The following is a 16,954-nucleotide window of genomic DNA, read 5'->3' as shown; positions in this document are numbered from 1 at the left end:
CTGGTGGGTCCAAAGGCGATAACCCAATCCAAGGTATCTGCAATTTTCCCTGTGTCCCTAGCTGTCAGGAGAATGAGGGAAAGGAGTATTTAGACCACATAATATACAATAAAACACTGTCTCCGTTTGGGAGACTGTGGAACATCATTAAGCAGGTTTACATTGCCCAACCAATCATCCTTTTTAAAAGGAAAAAAGAGTGAGTAGTGACATTTCATTAAACTGTTAAAAGCCATAAAAACTTCCTGTTTGGTGCAGAGTGTTGTCATTTATGGTTTATATTAAGACAGTATTCTTTATCACTCAATCTTTTACAGTTGCTATTTTCCTAGTAGCATGCTGTTTCTTTGTTTTTTCTCGGAAATTTAAGATTGCTCTATTGCTTTAATATATTTGAAACTTTAGTAATTAAATCACTTCAGACCAAGTGATATTACAGGAAACTGAAGTGTGCTTTCAACTTTGAAGATCTGGACTTAAATTACACTTATATCAAATGCAAATCCCTTGTGGGCACGGCTGCATTTTACCCAGCTGCCAAACAAACACTACATCTGCATTAGCAGTTCACGTTTGGAAAAGTAGTGCAGTTTTGAAGCAGAACACCTGGCTATCCCAATGGTTTACACAGCAGTTCTGGTTCATGCCAAAAGAACTCTTCTTAGAAGACACTAAAGCAGAAATTCCACTCCAGATCCCCAAAAGAGGTATCTCAAACCCTACCGGGTTGAACAAGGACTAGGTCTCAGCACTGTCAGGTCCCCCAATGCAAGCTAAACACAAAAAGTTCTTGAAATGTTGAAAGCTCCGGAAAAAAACGTGAAGTGCATCTCCTGTTGTAAAATAAGCCAAGGGTCGCATATTCATTCCTCTAAACCAAAGAGAGCAAGACTTTTTTGGCTCTTCAGATTATCCGCTGTCTTGTTTTTCCAGAAAAGCCTACTGAAGAAGGATCTCTTCTTCTTGCTCTGCCTCATGCTCAACCTTTTCTTTCTTCTACTGCTGCTTTTTAATTATTGTTTCCTCCCTTTAGCACTGCTGTGTTTGGCAATGGTGACAACTGTCGCTTCAGCCTCCGAGAATATTGAGCAAGAGACAGCTTGGAGCTTGACAGCCTGTGCCCTGAACGGGCCAAAAGTGTCTCCAGCAGATGCACCGCCCTGCTGCTAACACTGTGCCTCCTGCACATGGAAGAGGACCAACAAGCAGTGCTGCATTCATTTCAAGCAGAGGAAGAGTGTGCTCTTGAAGAGGAGGGGCAGCCATGCATCAGAGGTGGCACGGTGGATGTGCCACTACCACAGAGGTCGTGAACAGATCTCCAGGGGAAGGCGCACCACCAAGGCCACTGCTCTTGAAGAAGACATCCATGCCCAGGGGCCCAGGATTAACAGGCCTGTGAGAGTCCAGGGCGAAGCATGCCTACGGTGCCACACACGTCTGCATCCCTGGAAACCCCCAGGGAGCCTTGTGAGGTGACATCCCCTTGGTCCACCCTCCGCCACAGCATGCAGGGGGATTGCTGCCTGTGAAGTGTGCATACTCCTTTTCCATATGTGTATTCAGTGTGGGATTATGTTTAGCAGGTTTCTGGTAGAACTGGGGCAGCGGTGTCAGAGCTGTGGAGAGTCAATGTGAATCTGACTGCGAGAGCCATTGTGCCTTGAGGGACAGTTCCTCAGGGGCCGTGAGCTGTGGGTGAAATCCTGTGTAGCAACAAGCTCCATCAGAGACTGCCTGCTCAGGCCCTGCTCTGCTTGTGTGCCAGGCTCAATCCTGGCAACCGCATAAGCCATGCATGTGGCATGCCATGATAAGACAGCCCTCCCAGGCTTCTGCACAAAGACCTTGCCACACTGTCTCTCCTTCCTCAAATGCAGTGTGTAAAGGACCTACCTAGTGGTGGTGATAGTGCTTGTATACTGCTCCACAAATATGAAAAAGTACAAAAAAGATACTTCCATTTCCTTCTCACAAAGGCAGCTAGCAGCTGGGATTGAAGTTAGTTATAGAAACTTTTTTCTCCTTTCTTTCATGTGCTAACAAGTTCTTTGGATTCAAGGAGAGCTAGGGATTTGGTGGAAGGGTACAGGTACTGGACCTTTTCCTTCTCGGCTTGGGGGATCAGCTGTGGACTGTCACTCCAAGAAGGGGCTTGGATGTGACAGCAGTTCCATCATGCTTATCAACTTGGCATCACTTCTAATCAAACATGAAATCAATGCCACTGCATCCACTCCACAAAAGAGGCAGGTGTAGGCAAACATTTGCCTCAGAAGGAATCTCAGGTAGTTGTGAGGGACAGCCTACAGTGTTCTGCACAACTCCTACAGCACGTAAGTTCCCCTACGAGACCCGTATTTGGACAAAATCCACTCAGAGTGGGGAAGGAAATAAAGCAGCAGTGAGACAGATGAAGGCAAAGCATAGCACTTCTCAGAGAAACCCACAGTTAGAAAAGGAAAGATTTATGCGATGGCTACATTCAGACAGCTTCGAAGTGAGTTATGGGACACGCAGTTAAAAAAGACCAATCAACGTAGTCCAAAGTGAAACCCACAAGCCACTTATAGCGGAAGTGTTAGAAGCTTCAGCAGTTAATTCAGCACCGTTTGATTCACATATCTGCTTTTACTGCACCAAATTACAGGCTACTGTAGATATTGCTGATGTTGACATAACACAGTATAACCATCTTCAGTCAGGAAAGATCAAGTTCCAGCTACTTTTGCAACTGTTAAGGTGTGATACAGAAGTCTTTTGCATGGAATCTAAAAAACCCAAAACGCCACTCTGTATGAAGTCCTGATTAGTCTCATCCTTTACAGAATACTAATACTGGTATTTTTTAAAAGCTATCTCAGTGACATCACTCTTAAATCTTTCTAGGACATCCACTGAAGAAAAGAATTTTAGATTTAAGTAAGATAATGAAAAACAGCATTAAATGAAAAGTCTAGTATATAGTTTTATCAAGATAAAATTGCTTGACCAGACAAGCAGTTGGGTTGTCAGTCTCAGCAGGATTTTCTGTCTGTATTCTAGTTTTGATTCAACGGTACTTCAGAAAATTAAGGAAAAACAATATCAAAAGAAAATTACTATCTCTAGCTACAAAGCAATTGGTCATTTTTCAAGGCAGAAGGAAAAGAAATGAGATGGAGTAAAGCATGGAGAATCAGAAAGACAACTAGAAACAAAACAATCCAGATGATTCCTCAGTCGTATACATGAGGTAAGAGCAGAGCAAGACAGACAGACGCATACATACAATCTGACAGTGGCTAATGCAGATATTTCAGAAGAAGATGCTTTTAGGTGGGTAATTATGGAAAAACCTTCCTCAGAAAAAATTACATCCTAGTCCATCATTTATAACCTGAAGCCCTTCTTCTTCACCCAAGCGTGGGCGGTTGGTTTTAAATAATCCTCTCAAGTTACTGCAATCAGAAATTATTTATTATGGCACTGAATTCAACATGTTAACTGTGCATTGTTATTGAAAAGAACCACAGAGAAGAATCACACTGCTTTTTTGTACAAGATCTAACAATAGTCAAGAACTGCTGATAACAGGACTCTCAAATTCTTGAGATATTTTTAGCAAGCAAAGCATCCTAGAGAAAATAATCCAGTTACATAAATTGAAGGTTTGTTTTACCTATCTAACCACCTTTGCGCTAAACTGGAAAATGCTGTTATTTTCCAGTACATCCAGAAAGTCTGTTTTTAAATGAACAGAAGTCATAGCTCCCTGTTTCTTCTGGGTATCTTTATATATTTCCCTAATACTACACAAATTCAATAATATTTCTAATAGAAATGTATCTCCCTTATCTTTTCCTGCCATCTCACTAATGGACTAATGGAGTATCTCCTGAGGCATACACAAAGCTTACACCTACATCCCCATTTCACTGGCATCAATTCAACATCATAATTCTCACTTACATACCTATAAAAAGCATCAGTAAAGAAAAAATCCAATTAATAGAGTTTGGAAGACTATCACGTCTTAAATTTGTCAAAGTCCTACTCTTCGCATTTGCAGGACTCCATCTGTAACAGCATTTAATTAATGAATTTATAATGTAATTTTATGCACTACATAAAACTTCATTATAACTAACTGGAACAGTCTCAAGACTTTCTAATTGTGAAGACAGTGCTGTTGTACAAAGATCAAAAAGAACTGACCTTCCCATTCTGTACATCAATAGAGAGTTGCTGAAAATTTGTTTGCTCTGTTCACTTCCAGTTCTGTTTGTTAGTTTCTCTTCCAACTAGCGGCCCAGCGCTTACCACAATAGCTTGTCTAAAACCTATGGAAAAACTTCAAGGATACTTACATCGTCCTAAGACAATCCAGTAATGTCTTCACTTCTTTTGGCACCTTTTAAAGTCAGTGATTCTCAACACTATTAATTACTATACTTAATCGGTATTTCTCTATAATATATATTTTACCTAACTACAGGAGACTTAAATTTTAAACTAAAGAATAAGCTGACTGCCCTGCAATCCTTCTATTCCAGTTCCACCAAATGAAAAACAAAAAAGTTCCCCACAGGTTGGGCACTAAACATCCACAAGCTTCCAATCTTTCTCTCAATTACCTATAGAGTTTAGTGATGCTTAACTTTAAAATTGCAGTGTGATTCTATCTCTCAGATCTGAAAAGCTGTGCAATGCTAAAAACCACTAAAAACAAAATAGTTTTCTTGGTGTTTATTTTCCTACTGCTGAGTTTAGTTTAGTTTAGGCTGCTGACAGCAGAAACAGATCTTCAGTCACAATGAACAAGACTTCCAGAAGAATGCAAGAGAGAACCAGGGGAAAAGGGTTTTGGGGGAGAATTTGGCTTTTTTTAAAGAACTCAGTACATGCAGAAAACAAAATTGCAGAGTCTACAGTGTAAACATGATTAATTACATTGCCTTGGCCATACTGGTCAAAGTCTGCCTCTGATAGTGTTTATGTAAATCTTATTCTTGAAGAATAAAATTTTACAATTAATTTTGTATTTGAATACAATGCACAGGTTATGTCAGTATTAAAGCATTAGTTCTTGTACTGATGGATGAGATTTATTGAATAGGCAGATATGAGCACATGAAGAAATGGCATTGCCAAAAGAGTTGTGCTGGCACAGTTTGTACAAGCACTTTCAGTATAACCAGGGGCTCAGGATTTCACAGGACATTTGTCACAGATAAAAGCAGCACCGGTAACCAACAGTGGCAGCAGCTGTCACAGCATGCCTCTCTTACTAAAACAGGAGAAAGATACTGTAGTAAAGAGAGTTTCTTACATGGGTTAAAAATAAATAGAGTTGGAGATGGGGTTATAAACTTCTCTCAAGTTATTCAAAGTGTAACCGTGCTACTCCTATAGACCTTACCTTCTAATCTTCATACATGTGAGGATCTGCTTTCTAAAGCGAACACATAATTCCTCACTGAGACAACTAATACAGCTTCCCTTTGAATTTAAAAGCCAAATGACAGCATAGCAACCATAAATTACCAAAAATAATTTACACAGAGATACTCATTTTCAGACGCAAAATGAAGCCATAAATGCTGATGTTATTGTGACTTCATCTCTCCAGTCTCCATAATAAGCCTGTTAAAAGAGATATCATCTAATTACTTGCAAATCCTTCTCTTTCTTTCCCAGGTCTTCAGCCTGGTTGCAGTTTGGTAACTTCCCTATTTCTATACTCAGCATCTTAACCTGGGGAAAATGTTTCTTGGTTCAGATCTAATATTATTCAAAATTTTTTTGTTTTTCTTTACTACTAATCTTGCCTACATTTTATTCTTTTTCAACCTTTGGCTCCATCAAATAGAAATACTCCATGTTTTCCTCAGCTACTCTTTTTATAACCAGATTCTCACCAACTCCTCCAAAGATACTTCTATTTTTCACTATTTTCACCAAAACTAAAAAAAATATAACAAACGGGCTTCCAGTCCCCATTCTATCTGCTCCTAGACAACACCTACAGAAAACACTGCTGCAGATGACATCTTCCATTTCTTCTACTAATTCAGTCTTGACTACACAAAACTTGGGTTTCTAACCACTGACCCACCTAAGGATAATTTGACCCCATGGCTTTTCCTTCTTACCTTCTTTTTTAGAGGTTTACTGCCTCTAAATCTTTTTTAGCTTACCACATCTTTCTTACTTTCATAAAAGCTAATTCCATCTACAGTTCACCTTCCTCTCTCACTATCATAACACCTATTCCTCAGTTGCTGTCCTGCACCTGATCTTTATCCGCTTGTTAACTAAGAAAACGTCTCTACCATGCGTGTAAGAAGTAATATGCATTTTGCACTATAAACGCAATAACATAAAATGGAAAAAGCAAACTAAATTATAAACTACTGTTCATCCAGCCACAGGAAGCTTCCTTCTTGTTTTAAATTGGCTCATTGTTTTTTCCATTGCAGATCAAAGGGCAGGAATGATTTGATTTCCACAACAAATGTGTTTTCAAAGCGCAATCCACCAGTGCAAATCTAGTAAGTATAATTTACAGACAAAAATTCCACACTGAAAAGGAATATAAACAAAAAGCATGGTATTTTAAGGAAACCAGACCTTATGTAGTAACTCAACATCTTTGAATGGCCAAAGAGAACAATTTCCAGTTTTGTTAAAGTTTCCGTGCGTTAAAATCTGATCAAGTATCATCAGCTAGCAAATATCCCAAGACCACAAAGCCTAAGAATCCAAACCCTATTCTTATCTTAGAGGCTTTTGATACGTTACAGGAAATACATTTATTACTCTAGCAGCCACTCCTGTACTAACTCAAACTTCCACTTGCTGCTGCTTGCGAGCAGTTTATTTTTTTCCAGAATATCAATGAAAATGAAAGACTGTTGGTTTTTTGTTCCAACTTCAGCTGCAGGAGCCCTGCAGAAGATATAAAGAAATACATATACACAGATAAGCTTTGCATAGTTTCTGAAAACGTACTTGTTTTTTCTTAGTCAGTGAAGAAGTACAGGACAACGTAAAAAGGACAGGGGTAACTTAAAATAACAGACTTCCTGAGTACATAGTTCAAGCTATCCCACCCTCCCTAAGGCGTTGTATTATGTTCAGCCAAGCAGCTATGTCTCCCCCCCCGCCTCCCCACTACCTTGATCCTGGAACAAATGAGCCAACCTGCTACAAAATTCTGTGTCTTCCCATCTGGTGCCCCACAGTTCTCCTACGTAACTTCTATCCGTTCCATCTATAAACTCCTCCTGTATTACCAAAAGCCAAAAAGAATTCCACCACTTCAAATGCTCATCTCTTGTAGAGACATTTTGAACGGACAGCCTCTCTGACCAGACATCCTCATCAAAATACCAGTTTATTGGCCAGACAGACTACTAAACGTTCATTAGATGTGGACAGTCCAAACTACAGTCTGCACACAATTGTCAGGATATTTCAAAATGGGAAACAAACTCAGGAAAGATGGCAAGATGCTTCCTAACAACCTCCAGAGTACTACTGAACCTAGTCATCGACTTTTGGTCATGTCTGACCTACACTGTTACTGATCTAAAAAGAAACATGTAAAGCATGGAAAGGATATTTCAAAACTACAGCATACAGTACTTTTACCTTATACTGAGCAGACTGAGAACATAGTGACAAGCAATGACTTGAGTGCTGTGAGTCAAACATCATAATGCACACTTCGTAACAGTTTGGTGGACCTTTTCCAAACTCTCTCCCAATCCCTACAAAATCTATGACACAAAATATATACCAGCCCACATCTTTCCATTTTCAGCAAATCTCTTTGTAAAGATGTTTCTTATCTGGTCTCTAACAGTTACGAGATAAACTAAATGAAATTTATTCCACAAGAGTAAACTAGAAAACCTCCACGGACCAATACTAATCTCAGCTCCTGCCTTTCACAATCATATTCCCTTTTGATTAAAAAAAAAAAAAAAAACTGTACAGAATTCAAAAGCAATACTTAGATAGGACTCAGCTACCAGCAAGATTATGATGGCTTCCAAATGAATTTTGCTAAATATCCATAGACACATTAAAATGATTCTCCCACTTGGTTTGGTTTGCTGGAGTAAGAGAAAATGTGGGAAAAAGAAGGCTTAAGTCAACTAGCACAAACTTTCTCATGATGTATAAATCTTCCACACCCCAAAGCATTTAATACATTTGGAGATATCACATAGCCGCAAACTTATAAGATTTTATAGCAACATGAAATTTAAATAGTGAAAAGAGGGATGCATTTCAAATCCCTTTTAGAGGAGATTTCTGCAGAGCAAGTCCACTGAAGATAATTTACATAAAATGGTGCATTACTTCTTTAAAATAAAACAAATATGTATTTTACAAATATATGTGTGTGTGTATATATATAATTAAATAATTATCTAGGCACTTTTAGAGCTTATTAATTTCTTAAAGCACTTAAGTATTTCAGCTGTTCTAGCTCCAGCATGCCATATCATAGTGAACCTTTTAAGTTCTTTTTGGACTTGATAAGTTCACAAAAAAGGGGTGAGGGGTAAATTTTTTCTATACTTTTTCTATACTTTTGTTAAAAAAGCACAACAGAAATACAGCAGTGTTTGTAGTTGTTGATTTCTCTTTTCTTACAACAGTGAAAGAAAACCTCATACACTGAACTACTGTATTGTGAATTTCATTGCAGATTTTTAAGCGTTTTCACATTACTCCAGACACTATATATATATTTGAAACACAGTGAGTGTGTGCATTCTAAAGCAGCTTGCACACTGAAATATATTAAAGCAGAATATGAGTCTGAGTCCAGTATTTCTCTGTACTCAGTGTACAGAGGAAGTGCTATAGGTAACTGGGAAAAAAAGCCATCTGACCAAAGATAAAACACAGCATTTGAACAGGAAGCCGAGTTTAATTACCAGCTGTGGCAGTCGGCATGGGTAAGACCTGGCTGACAAGTGTTAGCATACGCATTTCAGTTAACCCTGCAGGATAAGGGAGGAGCTCAGTTATGAGAGCAGAGGAGCAGTCTGAGCGTGAACACCCCAGGTAACAGCTACAAAGCTGCACGTGCGCAGAGAATCGTTGCGCGGAGCCGACTGCAGACACCTGCAGCGGCAACAGCCCGGGTTCAGGTGCCGAGCAAATCTGAATAGGCCGATGCAGGACCGGGTTTTCTCCACCCCAACCTGTGCCTGACAGTGTCTGGGGTCACTGGGGGAGGGCTGGGAGGGCACTGAGGGCACCCAAGGCCCCAGGGCCACACAGCAGCAACTGTGACGCAGACTTGCCCCGCTTCTCTTCTGGAGCACATCCTCCCTCCTGAAAGGCGGGGAAGTCGCCTTTCATAAAATTGCATGTATTGGTGATTAAAGTGTCTCAATAACTGAGTCAATTTATTTTCCATAGCACCATTTGGTCTTGAACTGCAATACCAGTTCAGTTTAATTGCCAAACAGTACGGGACAAAAAACTAAAACTAAAGCTGAAGTCAACTATATGATCAAAACACTGAAAATAAATGAACCATGAAGTGTAGAGCACTAACTATCCTATAAGAATCCTATAAGAATCTAAGTTACACTAGAAACATATGCTATGCTTGCTAGACACACCAATATGCTTAGCACTCAAAAAAACACTAATATCATTGACGCCAAACAACCTAGCTGCTAGATGCACTTCACTTTGTTAGAATGGGAAGCCAACAGCCACAGAACGTCAAGACAGAAAACCAGGGCAGGCCATGAGGACCACACGATGAGGCAGGAGACCCAGCTGTTCTTGGAGCTCCTTCAACTTTTCAGTTCTTTTTACACTCGCTTAGCGCACAGGAATAGCCACAGTGTGCACTTTCATTCCTATTAGAATAGTGTTGTTGCTCATTGTAGCACCTTAGTGTCAAGTAATTTGATTAATATCTTGCTTTTCAATATGAAATAAGAAATGTTAGAAATCAAAGAGAGAAAAGTTCAAAATTTTACAAAGCAGGACAAAATTACTTTTATTAAACTGCAGGAGAAAAAGAAGAGCCTGGGGAAGATTGAAATGTCTTCAATGCGCTAATACTGGGTACAAGCAGTGAAGTTTATAAATCAATATTGAGTGCAGCAAAAAGAATAAACTAGCAAGGTAGACAATATCTTACCTAATATCTACCTGCTGTGCATCCCATGCATCCCATTTATTTCCAGCAACAGGGTTATTTTCAAACATACCTGTTCAAGAAGCTTCTTATAAGTTATTTTCTCTTTGGTATTTGTTACAGGACTGTCATAAATAATGGCAATGTGTTCTCCTCGTCCATTCTCAACATGGCGATCTACAGCATTGTAACAAATATTTAGCTCTCCATCTACAAACCTAAAAAAGAAGTTGGATGTGTTATATAACAGACAGCTTTCCAAACTAGTAAAACTAGTTTTTATAAAGAATGATAGTATTCAATTGAAGTATAGTTCATAAAATACTACACTCAGTTCAGAAAGTCATTTTTTATTCTATAACCCAGCAATTTACTCAAAAAAGCTAAATAAGCCTACTGGTGAAACTAGTAAAATACTGCAGCTTAATTGACTTGACTAAGAACCTACTAAACTTAGTCTTGATTTAACTCATTTTGCATCAATCGTTCCAATTTTTAAAATGAAGATTTCAGTGACAAAATATATGTTCACATAAAATAATTTCACATTAAGAAAAGACATTATTACACTACTTTCTATTGGCATGCACATATATCATTTTTAGGAAAAACAGGTTAAGAACTCAGAACGTTCTTATTCATTTCTTGGCAATAACAGTTAAATAGGCAAGCATCTGTATCTAAATGAAACCAACCCCAACTGCTATAAAATCTTATAAATTTGTCTGACTTTCACAACACATTTGACATTAGCACGTTTTATATCAGTGTTTCACAATTCCCTGTAGTATGAGTCATACTCTCTTCGAAAGCCAGACATTTACAGAAAACGCTCATCTTTCAATTAAAAAAGTATTTCACACACTTGATTTTCATTTTTGTTGTAGTTTTCCACAAAGAGAAAATCCTGGTGTAACATAATCCTCAAGAAAATACAAAAGGCACTAGATACAAAGAAGACTGTTAACTCAGAGATGACACAATCTAAAAATTGAAGTTCACTCCTCGAAGTAGTGGCTTCCTTTGCGTGTGTGTTTTTCCCTCTGTCTGCACACATATCCCTCTATCTGCACTCTGAGCAATACCCAGCAACATCCAAGAAAAACGAAAAACAGTCGAGATTTTCCAAAATTCTGTGGGGTGCTCATGGTGGTAATGTATTGTTCTAATGTAACTAGAAACAAGAACTTAAAGTGACCCACTACCAGCTAGAGAGAATACTTCCTTCTTCCCCTTTCCTGTCTAGTAAAGGACCACTCTCAATTATGAAATGCAATATATTATTCATATATCCACATGCAAAGATACTATAGGATAATCTCTATGGCCATAGAATGGCAACTATTAAACTGAAGCAGTTAGGATGTTCAGGGTACATCAATCTTTTATTGTAAATCCTCTACAATGCCACTCATAAGGAGAAGGCGGGGGACATGAAAAGTAACAAGCACATTCTGTACTACAAACCCTTTCCCGTAAAAGAACAACTATATGAACAATAAAGGATTGTGAGGTGTTTCACCTACTATTGAGAAATTCTGTATTACTCTCATAAAAACTGTGTAGGATTCAGGACATCCATTGATTTTTATATCAGAACATACTGGAATAATATAAACAAGGCAATAGGAGATGGCAATATCTGGGTTATTATGCATAAATTCTTAAGAACATCCAAAATACAAGCGAGCTTTACCACACCTTGGGTTCTCCCAGTGATATATAGGAAGATCAATACTACCACATACATTTTTAATGACTGCATACCAAAAAGTATATGAAATATGTGTGACTGCAGATTGAAACCAAACCCAAATACATCTGAACACTGTGTAAGAGCTCTGCTGCCCAGCTCTGGGACAGAGATGGCATGGTGGCTGGTACAGGATCAGAGAAAGCAGTGATGCACCTACTATGATTGCAAGACCTTTGCTTTCCCACTGTAATACAAGGAGATGCTAAAATTCTGAGTTCTGAATGAAAAATAAAAGCTATCTGGCTTTGAAAAGCTGTCCTGTGTTTCTGCAAATTTCTGTTGACTCAATGACTCCTGAAGAGCTGAACACCTGTAAGGAATCACAATTTGCTTGAATAAACCCTAGCTGGGGAATAAGGAGGGAAAAAAAAAAGTAATAGCACTGAAACCAGGACCCAGTTGGAATAAGGACACTAAGAACACGCTTCTGTTTAGAAAAGAGGCCTTCGATCCAGAACTGAAAGAAAAATATTCCAGCAGACTGTAGAAAGATCAGAGGTGGATCAGCAGGATGTTCATAAGAGCTGCCAGTAAATCTTGCCATAATAAGCAGAGCTTTAAAATGCTAATCTGTTGCTAACCAAATATTTATCTCAGTAAGGCTTATGAACTGAATCCAAGTCTAAGGATTGTTTCTTCATGCTATGTTCCTAATGCTGAGAAATCAAAAATTAGTAATATTCAACAAATGGAGTACAGGAAAACAGAAATAAAAAAAGAGTAAACAAAAGCAACTATAATACATATGAGAAACTGGATTCAGTTCAGTAGCACTCTTTGCAAGGAGCTCTTTCTCTGTTCACTAATGCTACTGTGGAAGGAAATAGCACAGGCTTCCCTGCCATACTCACAGTGGAATTTAAAAGTAGCTATAATATCAACACAACTATCTTCATAGCAGCATTTTAAACTAATATTCCACCCAAGTCTAACTATCCTTTTAGCAATTCTTTATTTCTCAAGGAATAAACATCGACCACCTCTGATTTGGAATTTTTTTTTACTGCATTCAGTATTTTGGGGATGCAACAACAGCCTACTTGCTAGTAATGAAACAAGTAAAGTAGTGAAGAAGGCAATATATAATTATGCCTTAATTCACTTCAGTCTAATATTCAAAACTTATGCTTTAAGTTCCAACCTCATCTGCTATCTTAAAAATCAAAGTAACTATATTCAGAGACATTTTTAGTCTTCATTAAACCAATCAAAACCAAAAATCATTAAGAAAAAAAGATGGAAATTCAATTCTTAATAAACCTGGGATATACGCACAAGAAAAAACTGCATTAAAATTATTTTCCACCTTAACTGTAGAAAAGTTTGTACAACTGAAATCCTGTCACGCCATGCAGGCTACATACAAGTCTCCCGCCAGACTTCCCTGAAATCATCTGATTATTTAATTTGTATGGTTGAAGTGAGAACAGAAACTGAACACAGTGTTAGACAAAACTGCTGCAATATTAAATGTTTAAAATAACAGTATCTTAATTGATCCAGCCACATTTTTTTAAAGTTTGGGTACCATTTGAGTAGTAATCAGTGCAACATTCCTAGAAGTTCAAAGGTGATTTTCTATTATGCTGTGTCACAGAAGCACAGAAAAACAGCACTTCTAAAACTGCCCTCTCCTGCATCAGTTATGAGGAACTGTGTTTCTACCACTCCTAACAGATACTTGCCTAACCTTTCTAAGGGGAATTCCACAAGATCCCAAAATAATCTGTTCAAGTGTTTCACTACCTTTATCATTAAAAAGATTTTTCTTTCTAATATCTAAAATCTCCATTCCCTTTTCTGCAATTTAAGACCTTCAAAGCAGACTTGGAGCACAGCTTTTCTTTCAGTTCCGTAGCCAAATTTTACATACTTTTAAAGTTATGTCGCCTCTTAGTCTTCTGCAACAAACAACTCCAATTCCTTCATCCTTTTCTCAACCAGTTGTACTTTTTTAGCCTTCTCCTTATTTTTGCTGTGGGCAAAAACAGGAGATGTCTTGTCCCATACCAGTCACTGACGCAGGTTAGAACAGTCTATGGTACCTGGGATTACTGGTTCAGCATAACAGCCATAGGACAGTGACACTGATCACATGCCTATGGGACAACATTTCTACCACACTGACATAATACTGGCATTTCCAATGGAAGAGAATAAAGAAAGCACACTACGGCCTGCCACATATTTCTTCTACCCTCTCACCAGTATTTAGAGAGGAAGAGCTGAGATTTGCCTTATAGCTGAGGTTTCAAATGCGTTAACCACCACCTCCAACTGGAGTAAACTGGAACAGAAAATATATGAAAAGTATCTGTTTCCAGGTTTGGCAACCAAAAACAGAGGTACACAAAATCAATGGTCACTTACTAATTGACCTAATAAAATAAAACGTCTCTGAAACATTTAGAAGCTTAATACTAACTCAAAAAGCACATACATGAATTTATGAACAATATTTTTAAGATCCCCAGAAACTGCTTCCTAGGCAAAGCTCAGAACCAGAACCCCACCTTCACCCTGTCACACCAGTAAACTACGATTTTCTTGAAAGTCTGGGCTTGTCTCCAGTTCTGTGTTCAGTCCCTTCCATTTTCTCCTCAGCATGTCCTCTGAAAGATCCTCTCATATTCTCTTTCTGTCTTGTATTTAGTCTTTTCCTCGAAGAGCTGATTTATCTGTTTGTCCTGCCTAGCACATAGGATGCTCGCATTCAACTCAGATTTCGGAGGCATTAGTATACTACATTGGTATCACATACAGCCCATTATCACTTACTATGAACTTAAATACAAAAAAAGAAAATAACATGTTACACATTACAACATTGAAGAGGATTACACAAATTTGAATTACTTAATGTTTTATTATCCACAACAGAGCAACAGATACTTGACATCCAAACAATAATTAGGACCTAATATTGAGTCTTCGGAGACTTACAACTTCGTATAATTTCAGGCCAGAAAAGACCAGTGGTAGATTAGTCTGACTTCAGCTGTGAAACTTGTATTCAGTTGCCCATATGGTGAGAACAAATCAGTTGCATATAAGATGTCAAAATGTTTTACAAAGACCTCATCATGTTACTTCCAGCAAGTAAGCTTATCCTGCTCTATTAGTGAAACTACGTTTGCTTGACAGGCTCTGTTAAAAAAAAAATCCTCACTCGCACCTACTGTATTCCTTTTCCTTGGTTGTTGAAAAGCAACTATTATATCAACTTTTTCATTATTTTGTTCAGGAGCACCAGTGAGTTCTCCCGGCCTTTAGTTATGCAGGCAAATCTACCTGCCTTTCTTAAATAGTGCCATGAAATTAAAAGTTAAAAATCAAAGGTCATCTTAACAATCCATTCTAAGACTTGTGACCCTTACACAGCCCTGGTGAGTTAAAGAGGTTTATCCTGTTTAATGTTCAGCTTAAGACAACATAACTATTAGAGCTGCCAAGCAATAATCTCCAATCACCAACAAGAAAGTCTGGTTCTGTATCTCTTCTTTCTGGCAGATTTGAGAGAGATTAATATTTTTAATTGTATTTTGAGATTAACATTTTTAAGTTAAAATCAACCAGAAAAAAAAAAGAAAAATGCCAAGGATATCAATCCAGCAAAGATGAATCCCAGCCTGCTTTGACTTTTTTTTCCTATTAGCTTGCCTTTGAGAACACATCGAAATCGCAATGGTGATCATCGCAAAACTTTACCGGCCAAGTCATTTTTGGAGAAGCACCACATGTCCTATCCTGTCATCAAGGAGGCTAATTCTCCCTAGCACCCGTTAGCTATGCATCCCAAGAGCACGCTGCATGACCAAGGCCTCTGCCAAAGGGTACCTTAACCACTTGCTTTTTGAATTGAGACCTGCTTTTAGTAGTTTCTGTGATTTAACAACTCTGAGAGTCACGATTACTATAGTTTCTTATGCTTTTATCTGCTCCTGCCTGATGCCAGCTTCCACGTGCCCACGACAGCCTGTCCCAGGCAGGAGCCAAGAGGGCCCTCACAGTGGCACGTGGGGACACACAGCGTGCACACTCTGACCCCTGCTACAGTCCAGGGGAACCCTCTTCACACCCCATCCCGCTCACCCACCCAGACTTTCATGATTAAGCTTAAGAGGGTTTAATTGTTAAACCCCCCTTATCCCCAGCCGTCCTTTGCCCGCCCCCCCCCCCCCGGGGGGGGCACTCACCAGGAGGCACTGCCCGCGCCGCGCCTCTCCAGCGCCTTGGCCCAGGGCTTGTGCCAGGCGATCCGCTGGGCCGCCGCCCCCCAGAGCTTCTCGGGCTCGGCCACGGAGCACCGGAACGCCTCCTCGTAGCCCCCCGCCGCCGCCCCACTGGAGGCGGCGCGGCCGCCGCCCCAAGCCCGCCGCGGGGTGCCCGCGCCCCGCCGCGCCGCGCCGCCGCCTCCCCCCGCAAGTCTCGGCAGCCACCGGAGGAAGCTCATGGTCCGCGTCCTTCGAGGCGGAGCGGAGAAACGGGCTCCCCGGCGGCGGCGGCGACCACCGGGACGGCACTTAGACGGAGCGGCGCCGGCTCCCCCCTCCCCGCTGCGGCGGGCTGCACCGCCCCCGGCCCGGCCTGCGCCGCCGCCCCTCTCAGCGCGCGGCCGTTACCGCGGCCCGTGGCCGGGCGCCATGGCGAGGCCGCGGACCGGGAAGGGCTGGGCGCCCGCCGCCGCCCCGGCCCCGGCCCCAGGAGAGGGCGAAGCGAGGCAAGGCCGCCCACGCTCAGCCCCGTGCGGGGCGGCTGGTGCAGCCTGGCAGCGCTTGTGCCACAGCTGTAGTGCGAGACTGCGGAGAGCAGCAGAAAAGAAGGAAGAGAACCCAGAACTACCTCTATTTTCCTTTTCCTTTTTTTTTTTACACTTTCTTTTCCCCACATCACGAGCACCTCAGGGATCTGTTTTCCCGTTTACCTTGTTTCACTTCACCCCTTTTCCCCATCCAAACATAGATTTTTTTTTATATATACAGTTCCTCTCCAGAAAGCAATTGCAATTTAAAGATTTCCTGCCTAAGGCTTTTGCT

The 16,954-nt window shown here is 40.2% G+C and overlaps 1 protein-coding gene across 4 annotated transcripts in view; it reads right to left on the bottom strand.

Annotated features, from left to right (window-relative positions):
- ACSS3 (acyl-CoA synthetase short chain family member 3) overlaps positions 1-16,572 on the bottom strand; it is a 92,101-nt gene extending 75,529 nt beyond the window's left edge. The window contains exons 1-2 of one of the 4 annotated variants that reach the window (XR_010388557.1): positions 16,115-16,572; positions 10,236-10,380 (exon numbers count right to left, since the gene is read on the bottom strand). Coding sequence is in view for 3 of the 4 variants with exons in the window: in XM_064509593.1 (XP_064365663.1) it covers positions 10,236-10,380; positions 16,115-16,371 (402 nt within the window). In the remaining variant the exon portion in view is untranslated. The remainder of the gene's footprint in view (positions 1-10,235; positions 10,381-16,114) is intronic. The other 3 variants (XM_064509593.1, XM_064509597.1, XM_026100330.2) reach the window with 3 other exon arrangements.
- Positions 16,573-16,954: the final 382 nt, after the last annotated feature.

Source organism: Dromaius novaehollandiae, chromosome 1, assembly GCF_036370855.1.
Source record: "Dromaius novaehollandiae isolate bDroNov1 chromosome 1, bDroNov1.hap1, whole genome shotgun sequence".
NCBI classification, from domain to species: Eukaryota; Metazoa; Chordata; class Aves; order Casuariiformes; family Dromaiidae; genus Dromaius; species Dromaius novaehollandiae.
This window is presented reverse-complemented; position numbering and strand designations above follow the sequence as displayed.